The sequence below is a fragment of the Lepidochelys kempii genome, chromosome 11 (genome assembly GCF_965140285.1).
Source record: "Lepidochelys kempii isolate rLepKem1 chromosome 11, rLepKem1.hap1, whole genome shotgun sequence".
Classification (NCBI taxonomy): domain Eukaryota; kingdom Metazoa; phylum Chordata; order Testudines; family Cheloniidae; genus Lepidochelys; species Lepidochelys kempii.
In genome coordinates, this window is record NC_136390.1 from 39,974,290 (window position 1) to 39,997,359 (window position 23,070).

Here is a 23,070-nt window from a genome sequence, read left to right on the forward strand (position 1 = left end):
AAATTGTCTTTTCATTGTCACACCAAATCTGCAATCTGATCCGCATGGGTGGAATCCAACCAAATTAACTGAGGTCCACCCATGCAGATCAGAACCTATATTTGCAAGGCATCTCTATTAAAATTCTGCTATTCAAAAATCCTAGATTTTAATACTCGTATTAGTGACATAGAAAAATGATTAATTTCTAAATTCTACTATATTTTCTGCATCCTTGCCTGGCATACAAAACAGGAGATAAATATACACTGGAAAAAAGAAAGGAAAAGTATGTCATGCATTGAGAAATTTAAAGATGTCAAATACAGATATATTTTTATATACCACGTTATCACTAACAAAGCATAGCGTGATTGCATCAGTACTGCATCAGAGTTTGATAATAAACTAACATTCTCACTACATAAACTGATATTAGTATTGCATTTCTAATCAAGATCTAAATTTCTACATTATTTTTCACAATCTGTTGCAATACAGTTAAGGTCTCAGCATCACAAAGGGAAGCACCGCTCACCTTATGAATATATCTTCAAGCTCCTACTTTACCTTTCATATGACAAATTGTCTACCATAACCAACTCTTATGACACCATTTCAAAAACCCTTTTATGTAACATTAAAAGTTTAAATTTATTCTTTTAAAATATTACATTTAGTGTGAAAACAAACCAGATGTTACTTAAAGGAGTAAAATGTTACAATCTCTCATCATAATATCTGGCATAACTACAAACTCTTTGAAGAGAATGTAACACCTTTTGAAAAATGGGTCAAGAAAGCACATTCCTTTATTTAGTGCCACCATTTTTCTGATTGCTCATTCAAAATGTAAAGACATCCTCCACTTAATTTTTTTATGAATCATCACAGCTGCAAAAAATAAAGACTTGGCATGGCAGAAATCCAGAAATCATCTTTCAGAGAACATGGAAGGAACCTCCAGCAGGAGACATAACGCAGTGAATAGCTCTGCTTAGGGCCCTTTAAATTTTTTTTTTTTTAAATATGTGGTTGCTGAATTTTGGGGGCTTTTTTGTTACTTTTTTTTAAGAATCCAATACACAAAGGTACTTTACAATTTAGAAATAATCACCACAGCCTTGGAAATACGGCCTTGTGATTAAGGCACTGTACTTTGTGTCAGAAGATCTGGGTTGAATTCCCAGTTCTGCCACAGACTTCTTGTGTGACCTTGGATCAATCACTTATTCTGTGTGTCTCAGTTCCCTATATGTAAATTGAGGATAATTGACCTTCCTACTTCACAAGAATGTTCTGAGGATAAATTCATCAGTGTTTCTGAGGCATACAAATAATCTATGGCAGCGGTTCTCAAACTTCATTGCACCGTGACCCCCTTCTGACAACAAAAATTACTACACGATCCCAGGAGGATCGTGGGGGCCAAAGCCCGAGCCCCACCGCCCAGGGCAGTGGGGGGACCAAAGCCCCAGGGTAGGGTTACCAGATAGCAACTGTGAAAAAACGGGACAAAGGGTGGGGGGGTAAAAGGCGCCTATATAAGAAAAAGTCCCAAAAAACGGGATGGATGGTCACCCTACCCCAGGGCTTCAGCCCTGTGGGGGAGGGGTGTGTGTAACCTGAGCCCCGCTTCTCATGACTGAAGCCCTTACTTATTGCATTTTCATAATAGGCTACTGAGACAAAGCTTTAAAACTCAGTGGGAATTTGTTGTATATAAATATGGTAGTTAATTTACTTCAAAATGTAACAATGAGAACACAGATGTACAGAGCCCCCACCTCCAATCACCATACAGCGCAGGTTTAGTTACCCAGCAATTGTCCAGCCTAGCAGAGCTCAGAACTTAGTCCGGGGGTTTTTTTTTTTGGTTGTATGTCACACTATAACAGGGGTCAGCAACCTTTCAGAAGTGATGTGCCGAGTCTTCATTTGTTCACTCTAATGTAAGATTTCGCGTTTCAGTAATACATTTAAACATTTTTAGAAGGTCTCTTTCTATAAGTCTATAATATAGAACTAAACTATTGTTGTATGTAAAGTAAATAAGGTTTTTAAAATGTTTAAGAAGCTTCATTTAAAATTAAATTAAAATGCAGAACCTCCCGGACCAATGGCCAGGACCCAGACAGTGCGAGTGCCACTGAAAATCAGCTTGCGTGCCACCTTCGGCAGGCGTCCCATAGGTTGCCTACCCCTGCACTATAACTATATCTTTATGTAACAGTGAAATATGGACAGATGGTTAAAGACAGGTAGTGTTAAGAAAAAAACACAAAGTACCAGTGATGAGAAGGGTAGAGGTTTGTGGGCAGCTGGTACTACTGGAAGGGGACACGCAACAAGAAAAGTTTGGGAAGCTCTGTCCTAGATAATAGGCACCACCCTGATATAGGATTATGTTTTTCTTTCACAGAATTGCAACAACGTAGCATAATTTCCAGCGTGCAATGGAACACTTCCACTGTCATCTCCCTTAACTTCCAACCTATACCACTGCAATATTGTTCAAAGAGAGTTACCAGGCAGCACCATTAATTTCTTTGTATAGCTGTTAATAGTTCTCCAAGTAGTGCCATTAAAAAGTTAATTAGGCATTTCTACAACTAGCAGTTGCTTTCTAGAATTGTTTACAAATTTCCTTCAAGATTAACTAGAAAGAGGTAAATAGATTATAAAAATTTAATGAAATTTTCTATTTGAAAAACTGAGATACTACCCAAGTAGATCATGCTCCATGTCTCAGACAATGCAAGATCTTCAACATGCAATTATAGTGAGAAAAGAAATTTTAAAATAGAAACTTCTTACCTGTCAGATTTGCTCCTGGCATACATTCAAAAGTTTTTCTGCTGTCTGTCTGTCTCTCTCTCTTTTTTTTTTTTTTACTTACATTGTTAGTAGTTTTTACTCTTTTTAGCACTTAAGAACCAGTACTGCTTTGGGAGGATGAACACTAGTCTAACCCGTGTGTCACCAACAGAACTGTTTAAATATCAACTAGAGGTCAAACTGGGCCTTAAATTAACCTGTTTAGCCCAAGTATAGACAGTGTCCCAAAGATTCTCTAACTAGTTATGATGCACAAGCCAGAATGAACATAGCAGAACTTTTAGACACAACATTGAGTTTGCACGGCTGTCAGTTAGCCAAAAGGCTCTATAACTGAAAGTTGGGCAATTTTTGCTTACCAGTACTCTGGAAGTTACACAATCGCTCTCAGGGGATTCAAACAAAATAAACAAAGATCAGAGCTAGATCTATGCCACCCTCTAATTCTATCTAACCAGATAAAATGTGAAAGCAATATTGTAATGCTATATCTTTCTCCTTTGCCAGAAAGATGGACAAAAAAAGCCAGAGAATTAAGACTTTTTTCTTAAGTAGACTGCCACAGCAGAAAATTGAGTGTTTTGTTCTTGTGAAAAACCATAAATAAAAAGTATAGGCAGTCACACCCCTCTGGCCAAGAAAATCGTCTATTTATTAATGCCAAGAAAATGCATCCTGGAAGGACAAGATACAAAATTTATCTGGCTAGCAAAATTATTAAAAGGGGTGAACAAACAAACAATGTCAGACTTAGGATCTACATCCTCTTTGTGACTGGTAAACTTGGTATACTACAGCCATCTTGGGGAACCTGTTTTGGAAGGGACACACACTTACTAGACAACTGAAATAAGCTTCAGCAGCTTAGGCAGAATCTGAGCTCTCTACCTTGTTAATTATGAAAACACAGTTCCTTAAGGTTTAAGTTACCTGGACATGATGAAACTTCTCCTAAAATGAAAGCACTCCTAGCTAACCAGCAATGCTTCTAATTAGCAATACAACATGTGACAACAATTCAGATTAAGCAACCTATCATTCCAGCCAAAGAGTTCAAGATACCCATACTTAGGTTTGGTGCATACTAGATAAAGGACTTGTCTAGACTGGAGATTTGCCCGGATTATAGCCATCGGTATTGCTACCCATTGCAATATCTGGTGTAGATGGTCAAAGCTAGCTATTTACAGCAGGCAAGCCTACCCATATTAAAAATGGGGTGAGCTCCAGTGATGCAAGTAGTGGCTTTGCTTGTCCATTTTAAGGGTTATACCAGTGCAGTTAAACTAATGGCAGACCGATTATGGCTGTAAGCAGGACAAATTTCCAGTCTAGACAAGGTGGAACTTATTCAGCATCCTGCAACCTAATACATGTCTGAACCTTTGTGTACTGTGAAAAAGAAGATTATATCTATAACTGGAGGTTCTTCTAGATGTGTGGTGCCTACCTGTATTCCACTGTGGGTTAGACATGCGCATCATGCACCCAGAATCAGAGAACTTTGAAAATAGTATCTGTTGGTCTGTGCATGCACCCAGGCTCATCTCATGCTTCTGATCAAGGCAATAAAGGACAGGGCAGATCAACCACCTCTTCAGTTCCTTCTCCACCATGAATCAGAAAGATCCAAAGCAGAAGGGAAGGAGGGCAGGTAGTGGAATACACACAGGGACCACACATTTCAACGAACCTCCAGTTATAGGTAAGTAACCACTTCTTCAAGTGATGGTCCCTATTGTACTCCACTGTGGGTGACTGACAAGCAATACCTAAGTAGGAGGAGGGTGCAAGGATCAGGACAGTAGGTTTGAGCAGAGGACCACCGTTCCAAAGGAGGCATCAGCAGCCAAGTCCTGCACCAGGGCGTAATGCTTTTAAAATGTGTGGATGGAACTCCACATAGCAGCTTTACAGAGGTCTAGGAGGGTATATCCTGAAGAGATGCCATGATTGCTGTGCTCTGTGGAGTGAGCTCATACCCCTGTAGGGGGAGGAAGATTCAAGAGTTGACAGAAGAATGCACCTGGATACCAATGTAGAATGCACCCGGATACCAATTTAGAAATTCTCTGGGTGGAGATGACATGCCCCCAGCTCTCTCTGTTATCGCAATAAACAGTCTCAGGGACGTCCTGATTGGTCTTGTTCTCTTCAGGTAAAAGGCCAAAGCTCATCACACATCGAGGGAATGTGCAGTTTCAGAAAGAATGAAAGTTAAATGAATGGATTAATTAAGGTGAAACTAACTACTACAGGGATAAATTTGGGGTGTACGTGTAAGGAAACTTTGTCTTTGCAGGTGACGGGGGTCCTGGGTCTTGTGAGGAGCTGGAAATGGTGGTACCGATGGAACACGGCCTGGAGCCAGTGGAGCCCAAAGTTTCTGGGACTTAAGACAGTACGTACTGAGTCCTCAGAGGCAATGCTGGTGGATGGGATGTCTGATTTTTCTGAAGTGGACTTAGAGGAAGACTTAGTCCCATGTTTATGACAGTGCTTCCTAACTAGGCACTGTCACAGAATCTGTGGGAGAGGATTCTCCAGCACCAGAGGCGGACTTTTCAGCAGGAGGCGCTCTCCTTGCTGATTCAGGATGTTGTATGGGGGAGTTCCCTGGCCTGGGTCTGATTGTGGTCTAATGGCCATGTCCAGGAGATACTTGCGGAGGCGAAGTGCCCACTTTCTCAGGTACAACTGGGGAAAGACTGGCAAACACTGTACTGAGCCACAATGTGAGCTTCCTCCAGGCAGTAGACAGAGCACTGATAGTCATCACTGACCAAGAAGGATTGCAGGCAGGAGATGCATAGTTTGAAGCATGGAATTCTGAGCATAGTCCGGTACCTGAACATTGGACCATGGGGGAGGGGAAGGGGCTGTAATCTGATTCTGTTCTAAAACTATCAATCAATAGGTTATTTAAGAACTAAAAACTATTTATAACTGTTATGTGGTTAAGTCCAGTAGGGAGCCTTGAAGGGCCTAGTACATCCCCATCACAAGGTCCAATTAAAAAAGTACAGATTAACTGTACTGGAGCACGTGGTGCACAAGAGACCCACTAATATTTATCAAATGCGAATTTACTATAAGAGAAGATTCCATCACTTGCACTGTCCTTCATGCTGACTGCAGATTTTCTCTGGAAAAGGGAATCCCCAATGAGTCAGAGCCCTCTGCCACACTATTCTGGAGTGTGAGGGTCCATACAACTATACTAATATAAGATGGGCAACAGAGAGTTAGATATCCAAAAACCACTTGGCGCAACAATGTCCTTTCCAGTGCTCTGTCTCTCTCTCCATTAATGGCAACTGACTGACCCCACATTTGGTCAGAATGTCAGAAGTGCACTAACCTTTAGTGATACGCAATATATTTTCACAGTGATTCAAGGCAAAGACTGGAGAGATGAGGGAGACAACTGAACTAGCAGTGTTGGAATAATTCTGAAAATTGATTTGTCATTTTTATAGGGCTAATGAGCCAGCAGCAGAAAGAGTTTATGTTTGAAATTACAGACTAAAAGTTCAGTACCTCACTTCATATGTGGAAAAAGTCAAAGCTGTTTCTAATTTGAACGATATTAAAAAACATTCAAAGCATGACAGGTGCAAATTTACTCCTGCTCTTCTCCACTCTTTTATATCTCATTTACAAAGTCCATGTAATTTTTATATAGGTATTCCTCCCAACATGAAAAAACCTACAATTTTTCCTATAAAACACTTTTTGGGGAAAAAATGCTGCCAAAACTCCAGAAACTCATCCTTACAATAAGAAAACTAGTTTACACACCACACAAAAAGAAAAAAAATAAAGGTGGTAAAAATTTTGGTTTCAGATGCTATAGATATTGTAAACTATGAAGAAAAAGGGTTTTAGAAGTGGAAAGTGATCTAATGTCTGATCTTTGAACACATTTCTGTATTTCTCAGAATAATAAATACTGGCAAACTAATTAAGTTTTAAGAGTATTTACACAGCTACAACTAAACAGTGGCTAAGGAGGTTTCCCTGTGCTGGTGAAAGTTTTACTGCCTTAAGGTAAAAATTTAGCAAGCTATACACACCATTCTTAATTCCAAAATATGAATTTATCTTCATGAAGGATATGACAGTCACGTGGGTCATGGATTCCATAACTTTCCAGAGCGTCCAGGACTTCTGGAGCAGGGCCACCGGAACAGCTGACCGGCTCCCCCCCCACTGGAGCAGTAGCTGGGATTGGGTCAACCCCTCTGGGGCTGGAGCAGCAGCGGTCAGCGCTCTGTTTGTCCCTGTCCCCCACAAGGTATTTTTATTAAAAGTCCGGGACAGGCTGCAGGCTTCTGTGAATATTTGTTTATTGCCTGCGACCTTTCCCTGACTCTTATTAAAAATACCTGCGACAGAATCTTAATCTTAATCATTATGTAGCATCGCTATATATCAAGTCTTGGGGCGAGAGTCTAACCCTCATGCTGTCCCCCCCAGTGGTAAAAGGGCTGAAGTGGTATGCAAGTGCTCTAAAGGGGGGATTTCCCGAGTGCATGCATTGTGAAGACCACCACTTTGAGGCCCCCGCTCTCACCTGCGAGTCCTAACATAAGGGCATTTCAATGACAGGGCCACAGCACTCAGAGTTATGCAGTTTCTGGACAGCACTCCAACACACAGGGAAACCCAAGGACGTTGTAACTCAGACAGATCCTCCAGAGCTGTTTGAGTTATGCTAGGGGCCTCACCTCCGCAAAGCCTCCCAGGATCAGGAAGGCACATAGGTGGTCTTAATCTTTCCCCCAGCTGCTCTTAGAGGCATAGCACAGAATCTCTCCCTTTTTTTTAATAACAGGCCTGAGATAAAATACAGTTATTATTTATATATAAAATGTAGTTAACCTTTCATGATACAATGCAGAACCAACATAAGCTAAAAAGTGAAAATTCTCTGAACACAGGTCCAAAGGAGGTTTTTACAGGATGGCTGGCCCCACTAAATTAAGCAGGGTCCAGCTTTCCAGTGCCTGAACAGGTGCCCACAGTTTGGCCAGTTAAGAGAGCCAGGCAGCACATGGTACTATAAAGAAACTGGGAGAATCTGAGGGAGGAAGAGCCCCAACAAGAGGGAGACCTAGTGAGTTAAGGATGCCAGTCAGGAGACTCCCTGGAAAGAGGGAGGAATTATCAAGGAAGCCAACAAAGGGATTAGCCTGCTATCAGAAGTCAAAGCCAGTGCTGGGAAGCTGAAAAGGGCTGAGGGCTTGGAAGCCCATGGAAGCCCAGCTATCCTTCCTGGGTGAGAAAGCCACCGTCAGAAAAGGCTGGAGAGGGCTGAAGGCTGAATGCAGCAGAGAAAGGTTCCTGCTGGCTCTCAAAACCAGAGAAGGCTGACACCCCAGGCCTGATTAAGAACACTGGGACTGTGCTGGAGACCCAGGACACGGTGAGGGACACTGGGGTTGCACTGGATAGCCAGGGCACTGATGAGGGACGCTGGGGCTCTACTTGATGTACTGTGTGGAGACAGGACTGTAACTGTAGAACTTGGCATTGGGACTTGTTTTCTTATGGTTTATGTGCATGGAACTTTTATAATAAAATGAACCCCAAAGGCTATAGTTATACTTTGGAAGACTATTTGGACTATTTCTGGGACTATGAAAGGGGAAACTGAGGCAGGCATGTCTGTCATGCTGCAGCCAGCTGTAGGAGGGCACTCCAAGTAGGACACTCCATGACAGCACTTTTATGAAGTCTTACCATACACATCTCCATCTCAAAAAAATTAGTTTGGTCCAAAGGTGTAACAAATTTCAGCTTTTACCACTACATGCACTTTTTAATCTTCTTGTATATATAGAAATATTATATTTTCTTTAAGAAGCTTACATATAAAAGTGTCAACTACAATAGAACATATAAGTATTTTGTTTGCATTAAAATATTGTACTTGTAATTAATTTTGTAAACATACATACCTCCGATTCTTTATCGCTTAGAGATCCCAAGCTTCCAAAACTGTGATTAGAACTTTCATTATTTGTTGAGGCCTATTGAGAAAAATAATATATCATATACTATGTTCAGATTTTTAAAACAGCTAATAAATTACAGTATTTGCAGTTATGCAAAGTAAGGGTAAACAAATTTCATGCTTCAAGACACAGTGATCACCTGCAGAGACAATATGACCTGCAAGCAGAATACCAGATTTGATGGACAAATGGTGTGCTCCAGCACAGTAAATTCTGTTTCTTAATTGCTTCTAAAGCTTTTCTGAACAATGTAGTTTGGTAACAAAATTGGAAAGTAAACAACTGTATGTACACATCCTCTCTGAAAAGAATGCACGAACATAATTTATAGGACAGATCACTAACTCATGAAACAGTCACGCCAATATAACACCTGTAAGGAAACCACTTAAATGATTAAGAGGTTAAGAATGAGGATGTGTTAATACCAGAGAGCTTACAGCAGCACAGCTGTACCAATGAAGCTGCACTGCTATTAAGATCTCTCATGTAGCAGCTCTACGCCAACGGGAGAGAACTCTCATCCACATAATTATACCACTCCCAACAAGCGGTGGAAGCTATGTCCATGGGAGAAGCAAGCCCACCGACATAGCTCTATGCACACTATCCCTTATGCTGGCGAAACTTATGTCACTCGAGATGTGTTTTCATACCCCTGGGTGACGTAAGTTTTGCCAACGTAAGTGGTAGTGTAGACATGGCCCAAGAAGTATGTCAGATACAGAATCAAGTTATCATTTTGAAAGGCTTTCCTAAAAAAAAAAAAAAAAGTTAAACCTCTAGAATGATCCACATTCCTCCAGCCTTATTTTGGACCAGCAAAGTATCTGATAGACACTTTTTGAAAGCTCTGACTCCAGAGTATGCATTTATATACCAACTAAGGCTAGTAGATGTGAAGAGAGAGTTAACAATTCTTTCTTTTTGTAAGGACTGTAGTCTTCTTGTCTTGAGATTAGGATTCTGAGAGAATAAAAAAAAACCACCAAAAGCTATCTAATAGCCACATAACACCAGGAACCTTATCTTACCTTAGACCTTAGTTCCTCCAGTGCCACTGACATCAGGCAGCCCAGTTCCTCTACTGATTATGATCTCTTACTAGGTCTGGTACTTCTTCCTAGGTAATTGTCAGTGCATTCAATATCCTCTGTCACTGTCTTCTACTAGTTCTTCCCTGACTTTCTTCATTTTCTTTTTTCTCCCTTCTTTAATCAATTCAACACTTGCTCAATTCAACACTTCCCATCTTAAATACAATGCACATCACAACCACCTGAGGCTTCTTTCTTTGGTATTTTCTAGAACGTCCTGCTGTCAGTTCCCATACCCTCACATTTGTTATGATGTCTTTCCATGAAACATATAGAATCTTTCCCAATCATCTGTGATGGGCAGCCTCCAATCTCTTTTTGTTAGCCACGATCATTGGCCAACTCTTTGCTCCATACCGTAGCATTCTCAGTACAATTGCATGATATAATCTCATCTTTAGTTTGGCGTGGAGACCTGTTTGACCAGATATTGTTCATCTTTCCAAAAGCGATGTCTGCTTTTCCTAATCACATATAAATATCCTTATCGAAGCCACCCTCAAATGTCATCACATTGCCCAGATAGCAAAACTCTACCACCTGTTCAATTTCTTTTCCATCCACTTGCACTTTCGCACCTGTTGTCTGGCTTCCTACATTCATGATCTTGGTTTTCTTTAATTCCAATCCAATTTTTGCTGCTTCCTATTCTACCTCTGATGTAAGAACAATCATTCAGTTCCACATTATAGTTAGTAAAGCAACGTTGCTGGCAAAGTCAAAGTTGTGCAACATCTCCACTAACCACCATCTACGGTGCCCTATTATTACAGGGGCGTCTTTTTCACAGCCTGGCGGTTATTGTGTCTTTCACTGGCTCCCAAGCCAACAGTGTCTTTGCTGTGATGTTATCCAGCATAATTCCTACACTTAATACATTCCTCCTCCTGAGTATAAGATTGAAGCACACATACCATCTTGCCTCTCCTCGCCCATCTCCTCTCACAGACATCCAGTATGTTCAGATCATTTTTTTTTCCTCTCATGTAACCCGTGCCAGCTTTCCTGTATTGTGCAAAGTACACACATTCCGCATACCTATTCTTGTTACAAATTTGATCGTCAGGATTATCAAGATTCTCAGCTTCCTTTTGGTTTTCACTGACATCTGTCATACTTGAGTTTTCAGCCCCATCATCTAACGTCCTCAAGTTATGCTTTGACTGAGATGTTTCTGTTGCAGAAAGGTTTTACTAGAGTGGGTTTCAAACCTAATGGCAGAACCCTCCTCTTTTATCCGAAAACTACAACTTATTGCCAGTATTTTCCTACTCTTTAAATGGAAATAGTTTCCCCTATATAAAAGGATTCGACTGCCAAGAAAAAATAAGAAGTTAAACCATAAATATCCTTGGGTTATAAAAATGTATGAAGTCATGCAGCCTGAGAAGTAATGTAAAACAGGTCTTTTCTTGGCCTGGTTTATATCTATTCAGAGATCTGTTTGACAAAGAATTCCAGAAAGCCCTTTAGTGGAAACGCTTGCCCTATTGCCAATGCATTTGATATCTGTTAGGCTGTCCATTTTCTACCTCCTTGATCAATGGATTGTTCTCTTTTCTTCCACAAATCCAATACTCAAAAGCAAGGCTGTGCAGAAATATTATGATGCAAAATTATAACTCTTGCCAGAGCAAGTGCTCATCTTGGAGACACTGGATCACTGATCCATTATTCAGCCAGTTTGCAGAATGAGACTGACCTCAGACTAGATCATGACTTGTGAATTGAAGTTCCTGTTGAAACATAACCAGAATAAATAGAATTGGTAGGCTTTTCTCAGGGATCTTCCTTGTTATCTAGGAACATCTTCAGGTAGTTCTTTTTCATGTCATATCTGGTGTTCCTCTGACATTTGTGTATTTGGACACAGAAACCAACCAGGAGCACTCATTTTAAGAATCTATTTATTATGGTTTTCACCTTATGTTCTGCAAACTTCTAACAACTCTTTTGCAGCAGTTAGATAGAGATAGCCTTTTCATAACTGTTCTTCCCAGGAAATAAGGGAAACTGCCCATCAAGAGAAGAGGAAAGTTCTAGAATCTCAACTAATTGCTTGAACAGGAAACACAGATGTACTTAGGTGCAACTCCTGTGTGTCTTGCTGGTTTCAGACAGTGGAAAAATGAGGATGTGCGGGAGGTACATATGTAAAGGAATACCCCTTCATTCTCTCTCCCAAAATGAAAGCTGTCCTAGAGGAGTCATATATCCCATTTTCACAGTGACCCTTGCACATCCTACCAAAAGAAAAACTTTTATAAAGTATATGGAACCCATAAGCCAATGTTTTTACTGGAATAAGAGACTAAACTAGAAAATAAATCATGCCAACCTACCCCAGATAGGCTACAGCATTTTCTGATGAGACTCATTGTTATACATGGTGTATGTTTTATAGATAGTATATTTTCTTAAATTAAAATTAAATTAACATTTCACAGAGAGGTTTAAATAGCCACCCAATTCTACTTACTTTAGCTCCAACACTGCAACTTCCAGTACTCCCAGTGCTGCCACTCACTACTCCTGTAAATCTGGCCTCTAACAATTCTTGCCTTCTTGGGTCCAGGCTATGAAGCTCATCCATTGCACCTAAGAAATAATTTTAATTAGTTATATTCTATAACAAACTTGCTTGCACAAGAAAGTTTCCAAATAATTATACAAAATCTTCACTATAGTATAGACCATAACAAGCTGCATGAAGCGAGGTCTCACACTCAGCTCAAGGGCATATCTGTCTATTATACAGTAACTTGTGAACATCTAACCAATTCCAAAATTTCAAGGAATATTCTATACTGAACTCCATTAATTTTGGTGAAAATCAGAAATCCAGAAGAGGAAAACAGGAGTCAAAAGGAGCCCCTTTATCATGTTAGCAGATCCAGCAACTTCAACCACCTCAGTAATTGTCTAGATCAAGTTTCAGAGTAGTAGCTGTGTTAGTCTGTATCCACAAAAAGGAAAGGAGTACTTGTGGCACCTTAGAGACTAACAAATGTATTTGAGCATCAAAGAACCAATAACCCCTTCCACCAGCTCTGCCCATGGTCCAATACAACTTAGAAAACCTTAATTTAAATAATTGATGTTAAAGTTGTTTTGCATTTGTACTTTTCTGTTATTTTCCTGAAGAAAGGTTGTTTCTTATTGGTTAGTAACCATTAAAACATGTTGATTTGCAATGAAATATAGCCTTTACACTAAATTTGGCACTTTTGCTAACCAGGAGGCTATGCTGTACCTACACATTTATTTCAGCAATTATATTAGTTTAACATACATTTACTTAAGAGTCTTAATATTGACATTTTCATTATATTAGAAAATGGTGAATGATGCATTTCTGATTTATTAGACTGATATTTTTACTCATGATTTTCATCATGCTCTATTTGGATGGAAATTAGAATTCAATTAAAAATGTTTTAAAAAGCATATTTTAAAAAATTAGTTAGATTAAACTACCTTAAAATGTGATGACTAAATAAGAAAAATTGTTTAACAAAACATACTTTGCTTTTAAGACTAACGATTTATTAAACAAAGCAAGTATTATCTGTAGTTTGTGAACTGAACTGATGGTTTTTGGATTTTAGAATTAGTAGATCTCATCTTTGCACACCTAGTTTTTAATAGGCCTGTGGGAATAACCAATTTTTTGGTTTGGTTGTCAACCTGAAAAAAAAAAATTGAAAAACTTCTGTTTCAGACTAACACAACAAAAAAATAGGTTGTTTTTTTTTCATTTTGTCGGGGAAAAATGTACTTTTCGATCAAATAAAACACTTTAGACTGGCCCAAAACATTTTTTTCCAGTTTTTCATTTTATTTTGTTTTTGGAGGTGGGGGGACATTTTGTATTCTTTTTTAATGAAAAGGTGGTAAATTCCTAAATGAAATTTCTTGCTTAAACAAAAAGTCGAAAAAGAAATGTTTTGAGATTTCCAAAATCTTTTTCTTCCTTTTTTTTCCCTTCCTCTGAAACTATTTGCTGAATTCATCTCAAATCTGCAAATAGTTTTGGTCAACCAGAATCTATATAGGGTATGTCTCCACACCAACTAGACACGTGACTGATCTGACCATCACGATTCTAGCCATTTTTCACACCTAAAATAACCTCACAACTTGAGACAGAGCGAAGACGTAACCACTGCAAACCTGTTCTCCAGACTGGTAATGTACTAACCTTTCTGTATTATGCTGATCTATCTTTGATTAATAAACTGATCGCACATGGTTACCTGGTGTTGTATCAATAGAGAAATAAAATCCTAGACAGCATACCTGGCTTCTAGGGATCGGGCTGGGGCTGTTTCATTGCTGTGTAGACTTCCAGGCTTATGCTGGAGCCCAATTTCTGAGACACTCCCACCTTGCAGGGTCTTAGAGTCTAGGCTCCAACCTGAGCCTGGAAGTCTACACAGCAATGGAACAGCCCCACAGCCCAAGCCCCAAATGAGAAGATTTTGAAAATGTGCATGTGTGGGGGAGGAGCAGACAGGGTTGTTGTTGTTAAAGATGAAATTAAGAAACAAAGATTCCCACGTTAACCTGAGCATAAGGCACAATTAGTTTGTATTATTTGCGTATGTATTTAATTGAACTATTTATTTAGCATTAGTAATCCCTGTATATAAGACACAACCCTTTACTGTAGAACAATTAAACAGACTTTTCTGTCCTGCACCCTTTTGTGCCCAGGCTGCTCATTTTGATTAATCTATACCCATGCAGGGTTGACTATTTGGCCGAGGTGGAGTGTGTGTCAGTGCAAAACCACAGCTGATTTTTGTTGACAGGGAATGTGCTGACACTTATTTTGCCAATTCAAATCGCCTTAATCTCTTCCTTGGTGTTTTTCCTTCACTGTCCCAACATAAGACTGTAAGAAAATATGATGAAAGATCATCAAAGAATGTAATGTTATTGTCTCTCTTCTTTACTGAGGATTCTACTACCAAGAACTACTCTTATGGAATGAGAAACCACATAAGGACTCAAAAAAAAACAAATATTCCTTCATAGTACACGTGCTTAACTTTGCATATGTGCTGAAATTAGACAGCCAGGAAGCAGACACACTCAGGAAGTCTGTTGTTGGCATAGCCTTACAAAGTGCAGTAGATATGTGAAGTAAATCACAAGTGTTTTTTCACCAAATATGTACACATAGAGCCCCCCCCTTTTTTTTTTTTGGCAGTGGTGAAGGAGAATACTATAATTGGCTTTCTAGCAGTCATAGTGCTGCCTCAGGAATTTAGATTATGAAAGGCCCTTTATTTTATTCATATTTATCATCATACTGGGCCTAGAAAATCTCCTCTCTATAGTCTCCAAAAATATCCCTACACTGTTTAATCACCATTTTAAAAATGTAACACTTTCAATTTTCACTTACATTTACTAAAAAAAAGCTGTTACAAATTCTTCTCTTAAAATATTTATTTTATTTCTGGCTTGATTTTTCAAAGGTGTTGAGCACCTAAAACTTAAGTTGATTTCAAGTGGTATCTGTAAGTCCTCAGTATCTTTAATAACTAGGCTATAATTTATTCAGTTTACAAAGCAAAACAAAAAGGCTATTTTTTCAATTTTAAGAACATTGTAATTTAAACAGATTAAGGAACACATGTACAATGCAGGATATGGAAGACCATTTATAAAAAAAAAAATTAAGTTCTACATATTATAGCAATCTGGTACACCTTACAGAAATCTGAACAGTAAAGACAACTTAACCAATTTACCTTCTTGGAAGAATAACTGACTTAATACACACTATTCGTAATGGAAGCTATACCTGAGAAGGACCTGTTGGTCACAGAAGCTGACTTCCCTCCCTCCTACCCCAAAAACAACCTCACTAAAATAGGCAAGTTTATCTTTAATACATTCAAATTTCACTTACAAGATTTTTCCCAAGTTTAACTGTTCACTTTGTTGACACGCTAATATAAAAAGTGAAATATGTAAGAAAAGTGAACTATAGCTTTACAGTAATAACTTTTATCAAGCCTTTTTCACCAATACATCACATCCCATCTAAAACGTATTTAGCTTTTAATTTCTTTGAAAACACCAAAAACCATTAGACAACTTCTTCCAATAAAACTTTATCCTCTGTAAAGATGAAGGAGGTGCTGATATATGTGTACGGTTTCTCTAGAAAATACTTAAATGTTAATCTTAACCAGGGTGGATAAAAATCAATTATTTAAAAATACATAAAAATTGAATGTTTTTGATAAAATGCTTTTTGAGGATCGTTTTAATTAAGATACATTATAGCTCAAAGATATCTCATTATGGAATAGGGATTATAAATTCTAATTTTATAGTATGAGACAATATATTCATGTAATGTTTAAGAACATTTTTTAAATACGTTCCAATAATTCATGGATTAGGGACCCAATCTTATGGGGTTCCAGGGACTTCTGTATAGATTATTTAGGTTAATCTTTCTACCTACCCAATGGGGCTCAGTCTAGAAGAGACCATCAGAGATGCGTAATTTTGCAGTTCTCAAACTGTGGATTTGGGTCTCCAGAGATAACATGCTTGTTAACAGCAAAAATGTTCTTAAATAAATATATAGAGGTGAGAAATAACAGACCTCAACCCTATTGTCCCTCTGCAAAGTTTTGTACACAGAGTCAATCCCTTACCTCTCTCTAAAAGTGCAAAGTTTCAGAAAGTTCAATGAACAGAAGATTGTTGGGGGCAGAATAGATCTGGACAAGGAGAAGAAGTCTGGAGATAAATGTGAGAAGGGAGGGACAGGCAGTAGAAACAAAAGTGAAACTGTTTGAGCAGCATATTTCAGAAGTCTTGAGGTTTTTCTGAGTGTAGCATTCATTGATTTGAGATCTACCATCTCTCACTAAAAGGGAAAACCTGTAATGGCAGCAGGCTGTAAAAAAGATCCAGTTTGGGAATATTTTAATGAAAAAAGAAAAGGAGTACTTGTGGCACCTTAGAGACTAACCAATTTATTTGAGCATGAGCTTTCGTGAGCTACAGCTCACTTCATCAGATGTTTACCGTGGAAACTGCAGCAGACTTTATATACACACAGAAATCATGAAACAATACCTCCTCCCACCCCACTGTCCTGCTGGTAATAGCTTATCTAAAGTGATCAACAGGTGGGCCATTTCCAGCACAAATCCAGGTTTTCTCACCCTCCACCCCCCCACACAAATTCACTCTCCTGCTGGTGCTAGCCCATCCAAAGTGCTCAAGAAACTTCCTGAAAAAGCACAAGATCAAATCCGCACAGACACACCCCTGGAACCCCGACCTGGGATATTCTATCTACTACCCAAGATCCATAAACCTGGAAATCCTGGGCGCCCCATCATCTCAGGCATTGGCACCCTGACAGCAGGATTGTCTGGCTATGTAGACTCCCTCCTCAGGCCCTACGCTACCAGCACTCCCAGCTACCTTCGAGACACCACTGACTTCCTGAGGAAACTACAATCCATCGGTGATCTTCCTGATAACACCATCCTGGCCACTATGGATGTAGAAGCCCTCTACACCAACATTCCACACAAAGATGGACTACAAGCCGTCAAGAACACTATCCCCGATAATGTCACGGCTAACCTGGTGGCTGAACTTTGTGACTTTGTCCTTACCCATAACTATTTCACATTTGGGGACAATGTATACCTTCAGATCAGCGGCACTACTATGGGTACCCGCATGGCCCCACAGTATGCCAACATTTTTATGGCTGATTTAGAACAACGCTTCCTCAGCTCTCGTCCCCTAAAGCCCCTACTCTACTTGCGCTATATTGATGACATCTTCATCATCTGGACCCATGGAAAAGAAGCCCTTGAGGAATTCCACCATGATTTCAACAATTTCCATCCCACCACCAACCTCAGCCTGGTCCAGTCCACACAAGAGATCCACTTCCTGGACACTACAGTGCTAATAAACAATGGCCACATAAACACCACCCTATACCGTAAACCTACTGACCGCTATTCCTACCTGCATGCCTCCAGCTTTCACCCTGACCACACCACACGATCCATCGTCTACAGCCAAGCTCTGCGATACAACCGCATTTGCTCCAACCCCTCAGACAGAGACAAACACCTACAAGATCTCTGTCAAGCTTTCTTACAACTACAATACCCACCTGCAGAAGTAAAGAAACAGATTGATAGAGCCAGAAGAGTTCCCAGAAGTTACCTACTACAGGACAGGCCTAACAAAGAAAATAACAGAACGCCACTAGCCATCACCTTCAGCCCCCAACTAAAACCCCTCCAACGCATTATTAAGGATCTACAACCTATCCTAAAGGATGACCCAACACTCTCACAAGTCTTGGGAGACAGGCCAGTCCTTGCCTACAGACAGCCCCGCAACCTGAAGCAAATACTCACCAACAACCACATACCACACAACAGAACCACTAACCCAGGAACTTATCCTTGCAACAAAGCCCGTTGCCAATTGTGCCCACATATCTATTCAGGGGACACCATCACAGGGCCTAATAACATCAGCCACACTATCAGAGGCTCGTTCACCTGCACATCCACCAATGTGATCTATGCCATCATGTGCCAGCAATGCCCCTCTGCCATGTACATTGGTCAAACTGGACAGTCTCTACGTAAAAGAATAAATGGACACAAAACAGATGTCAAGAATTATAACATTCATAAACCAGTCGGAGAACACTTCAATCTCTCTGGTCACGCAATCACAGACATGAAGGTCGCTATCTTAAAACAAAAAAACTTCAAATCCAGACTCCAGCGAGAAACTGCTGAATTGGAATTCATTTGCAAATTGGATACTATTAATTTAGGCTTAAATAGAGACTGGGAGTGGCTAAGTCATTATGCAAGGTAGCCTGTTTCCTCTTGTTTTTTCCTACCCCCCCCCCCAGATGTTCTGGTTTAACTTGGATTTAAACCTGGAGAATGGTCAGTTTAGATGAGCTATTACCAGCAGGAGAGTGAGTTTGTGTGTGTATGGGGGTGGGGGGGGATGTGAGAAAACCTTGATCTATGCAGGAAATAGCCCGACTTGATTATGTAAAGAGTTGTCACTTTGGATGGGCTAGCACCAGCAGGAGAGTGAATTTGTGTGGGGGGGTGGAGGGTGAGAAAACCTGGATTTGTGCTGGAAATGGCCCACCTGTTGATCACTTTAGATAAGCTATTACCAGCAGGACAGTGGGGTGGGAGGAGGTATTGTTTCATGATTTCTGTGTGTATATAAAGTCTGCTGCAGTTTCCACGGTAAACATCTGATGAAGTGAGCTGTAGCTCACGAAAGCTCATGCTCAAATAAATTGGTTAGTCTCTAAGGTGCCACAAGTACTCCTTTTCTTTTTGCGAATACAGACTAACACGGCTGTTCCTCTGAAACCTATTTTAATGAAGTTACTCTACCTGCAGGTAAGACAGGTATGCGTGTAAAATGCAAACAGTGAAACAAAAAATGCAAGGCCTGGTTGCCCAAATGAAACATCATGAGAAGTGTTCCTTCTCAGGAGGAAGCTGTGTTGAAGATGATGAAAGGAACATGTCTGAACATACAGGATATTCAGGTTGGTAAACTTTTTTATTTCGTACTTCTTTCTTAAGGACTGCCTGTCTTCCTTCTGGACTATTCTTGAATTCTCACGTTTGAGCAAAAAATATAGTTGTTACTCTCTGGTACTATCATTTTAGATGTAGTTGTGATAAAAAATAAATAGCTGAAATAGGCAGATCTTCCTTTTACAATTTCACCTTTGTAGTAGTATAGAGTGTCAGGGAATGCAATGTGTAATACTAAATTAGCAGTATGGTAATAATAATGAAATAACTGCAACAACTTATTTTGTTAAGGAGACTCCATCTTCAACATATAGGATTCTGAAGACTATCCTGCCAGGCTGAGTGTGTAGCTGGATAGGTTGACGATATTGCTGGGTGAGTTAGGGGTACCACTGTTGTGACCCCATGTGGCAGGTATGATTTTAGACAGCTTACCGTCCTTTTTCCTTTGTAGAGAGGTGAAGTGTGTAATGTGGATCTCCTGTCTTATTTTAGTAAAGTCCGTTTGTATGGAAGGTTGGTTATTTATGAGAGTCTCCAGGTTGGAGAGCTCCTTTTTGATGTTTTCCTGTTTGCTGTATAGGATGCTTATCAGGTGGTTCTTCAGTTTCTTTGCTAGTGTGTGGCATAATCTCTCACTGTGGTCTGTGCAGTATGTAGATAGCAATGGATTTTTCAGCTTCAGTCCATTTGGTATGATGTCCATCCGTTTACATTTGGAAAGGAAGATGATATCTGTCTGTTGAAGATGATATACGGCTAAATACAGTGCCTTGCATGGTGTCAAGTATCAGAGGGGTAGCCATGTTACTCTGGATCTGTAAAAGCAGCAAAGAGTCCTGTGGCACCTTATAGACTAATAGACGTATTAGAGCATAAGCTTTCGTGGGTGAATACCCTCTTCATCAGATGCTTGTAGTGGAAATTTCCAGAGGCAGGTATAAATACGCAAGCAAGAATCAGGCTAGGGATAACGAGGTTAGTTCAATCAGGGAGGATGAGGCCCTCCTCTAGCAGTTGAGGTGTGAACACCAAGGAGGAAGAAATTGATTTTGTAGCTGGCTAGCCATTCACAGTCTTTGTTTAATCCTGAACTGATGGTGTCAAATTTGCAAATGAACTGAAGCTCAACTGTTTCTCTTTGAAGTCTCGTCCTGAAGTTTTTTTTGCTGCAGGATGGCTACCTTTAAATCTGCTATTGTGTGTCCAGGGAAGTTGAAGTGTTCTCCTACAGCTTTTTGTATATTGCCATTCCTAATATCCGATTTGTGTCCATTTATCCTTTTACGTAGGGACTGTTGAGTTTGGCCGATATACATACCAGAGGGGCATTGCTGGCACATGATGGCGTATATTACATTGGTGGACGTGCAGGTGAATGAACCGGTGATGGTGTGGCTGATCTAGTTAGGTTCTGTGATGGTGTCGCTGGTGTAGATATGTAGGCAGAATTGGCATCGAGGTTTGTTGCAAGGATTGGTTCCTGAGTTAGAGTTACTATGGTGCGGTATGTAGTTGCTGGTAAGAATATGCTTCAGGTTGGTGGGTTGTCTGTGGGCGAGGACTGGCCTGCCTCCCAAGGAGTGTGAAAGTGAGGGATTGTTGTCCAGGATGGGTTGTAGATCACTGATAATACGTTGGAGAGATTTTAGCTGAGGACTTTATGTGATGGCCAGTGGAGTTCGGTTGGTTTCTTTCTTGGGCTTGTCTTGCAGCAGGAGGCTTCTGGGTACATGTCTGGCTCTGTTGATCTGTTTCCTTATTTCCTCGTGTGGGTATCGTATTTTTGAGAATGCTTGGCGAAGATCTTGTAGGTGTTGGAGCAAATGCAGTTGTACCTCAGTGCTTGGCTGTAGACAATGGATCATGTGGTGTGTCCGGGATGGAAGCTGGGGCATGGTGGTCGGTGGGTTTTCGGTATAGGGTGGTGTTAACGTGACCATCACTTATTTGTACCTTAGATAACCATAGATAAGTTTGTGATAAAAACCAGCAGATTACAAAAAAGAGGTAATAGATGAAAAAATTGCCCGGTTTGTTTATGCAACAAACTCTCCTTTCCATATGATTGGGAACTCACACTTTATTAATGTGGTTCAGTCATTAAGACCAGCATACAGTCCACCTAACAGAGCAGATGTCGCAGGCAAATTGCTAGATAAAGTGTATGAAAGAGTAATTGAGCAGTGTGCAAAAGGTCTAGAGGGTAAAATTGTTAACCTGAGTCTTGATGGGTGGAGCAATGTCCACAATGATCCTGTTGTTTGTGCTTCTGTGGCAACAGAAGAAGGAAATGTCTTCCTTACAGAAACAACTGATACATCAGGAAATGCACACATAGCAGAATACTTACAAGTAGTAGAAGTAAAAGCTAAACAAACTGTGAAAAAAAAATTCAAATGTCTAGTACACAGCTTGGTCACAAACAATGCTGCAAATGTATCCGGCAAGATGAGAAGAAATTATTTAGAAGAGAGTCCCAGGATAATAACATACAGTTGCAGTGCTCATTTGCTTCACCTCCTAGCCAAAGACTTCAGTTTTTTAGAAATAAAGGTTAATGTTGAAATTGCAAAATAATTCCAAAACAACCACTTTGCAGCAGCTGCTCTGAAAAAAGTGGGAGGAACCAAGATAACCCTCCCACAAGACATGCAATGGAACTCAGTAGTGGACTGGTTTCAGCACGATATCAAGAACTGGCCTAATCTGATGACAGTTTGTGAACAAAATCGTGACAAAATAGATGGCACTGTCACAGCCAAAGTTCTCAACATTGGGCTTAAGAGAAATGTTGAACGCATGCTACGTACCCTACAGCATATTTCTGTAGCCTTGAACAAAATGCAGGGATATAGCTCTCTTATTGATGATGCTGTTGAAATTTGGAATGGACTGAGTGAGATCTTAAAAAGAAAAATATGCAATGACAGAGTTAAATTACAAGCATTAAAAAAAATGAATGGGACAAGCACTATTTTCAGCTCATTTTCTTGCAAATATTCTCAATACTCATGTCATAAATATAAAGGGAAGGGTAAACACCTTTATAACCGTCCTGGCTAGAGGAAAAACCCTTTCACCTGTAAAGGGTTAAGAAGCTAGGATAACCTCGCTGGCACCTGACCAAAATGACCAATGAGGAGACAAGATACTTTCAAAGCTGGAGGGGGGGAGAAACAAAGGCTCTCTGTCTGTGTGATGCTTTTGCCGAGAACAGAACAGGAATGGAGTCTTAGAACTTAGTAAGTAATCTAGCTAGATATGCCTTAGCTTCTGTTTTAGTTAAATGGCTGATAAAATAGCTGTGCTGAATGGAATGTATATTCCTGTTTGTGTGTCTTTTTGTAACTTAAGGCTTTGCCTTGAGGGATTCTCTATGTTTTGAATCTGATTACCCTGTACAGTATTTACCATCCCGATTTTACAGAGATGATTCTTTTACTTTTTTTCTTCAATTAAAAGTCTTCTTTTAAGAACCTCATTGGTTTTTCATTGTTCTTAAGATCCAAGGGTTTGGGTCTGTGTTCACCAATGCAA

The 23,070-nt window shown here is 39.9% G+C and overlaps 1 protein-coding gene across 4 annotated transcripts in view; it reads right to left on the minus strand.

Moving 5' to 3' along the window:
* Positions 1–23,070, minus strand: part of TLK1 (tousled like kinase 1) — a 136,160-nt gene that overhangs the window by 73,104 nt on the left and 39,986 nt on the right. For all 4 annotated transcript variants that reach the window (XM_073305809.2, XM_073305808.2, XM_073305811.2 and 1 more), the window contains 2 exons: positions 12,414–12,532; positions 8,781–8,852 (listed from right to left, as the gene is read on the minus strand). In XM_073305809.2, coding sequence (XP_073161910.1) covers positions 8,781–8,852; positions 12,414–12,532 — 191 coding nt within the window. The remainder of the gene's footprint in view (positions 1–8,780; positions 8,853–12,413; positions 12,533–23,070) is intronic.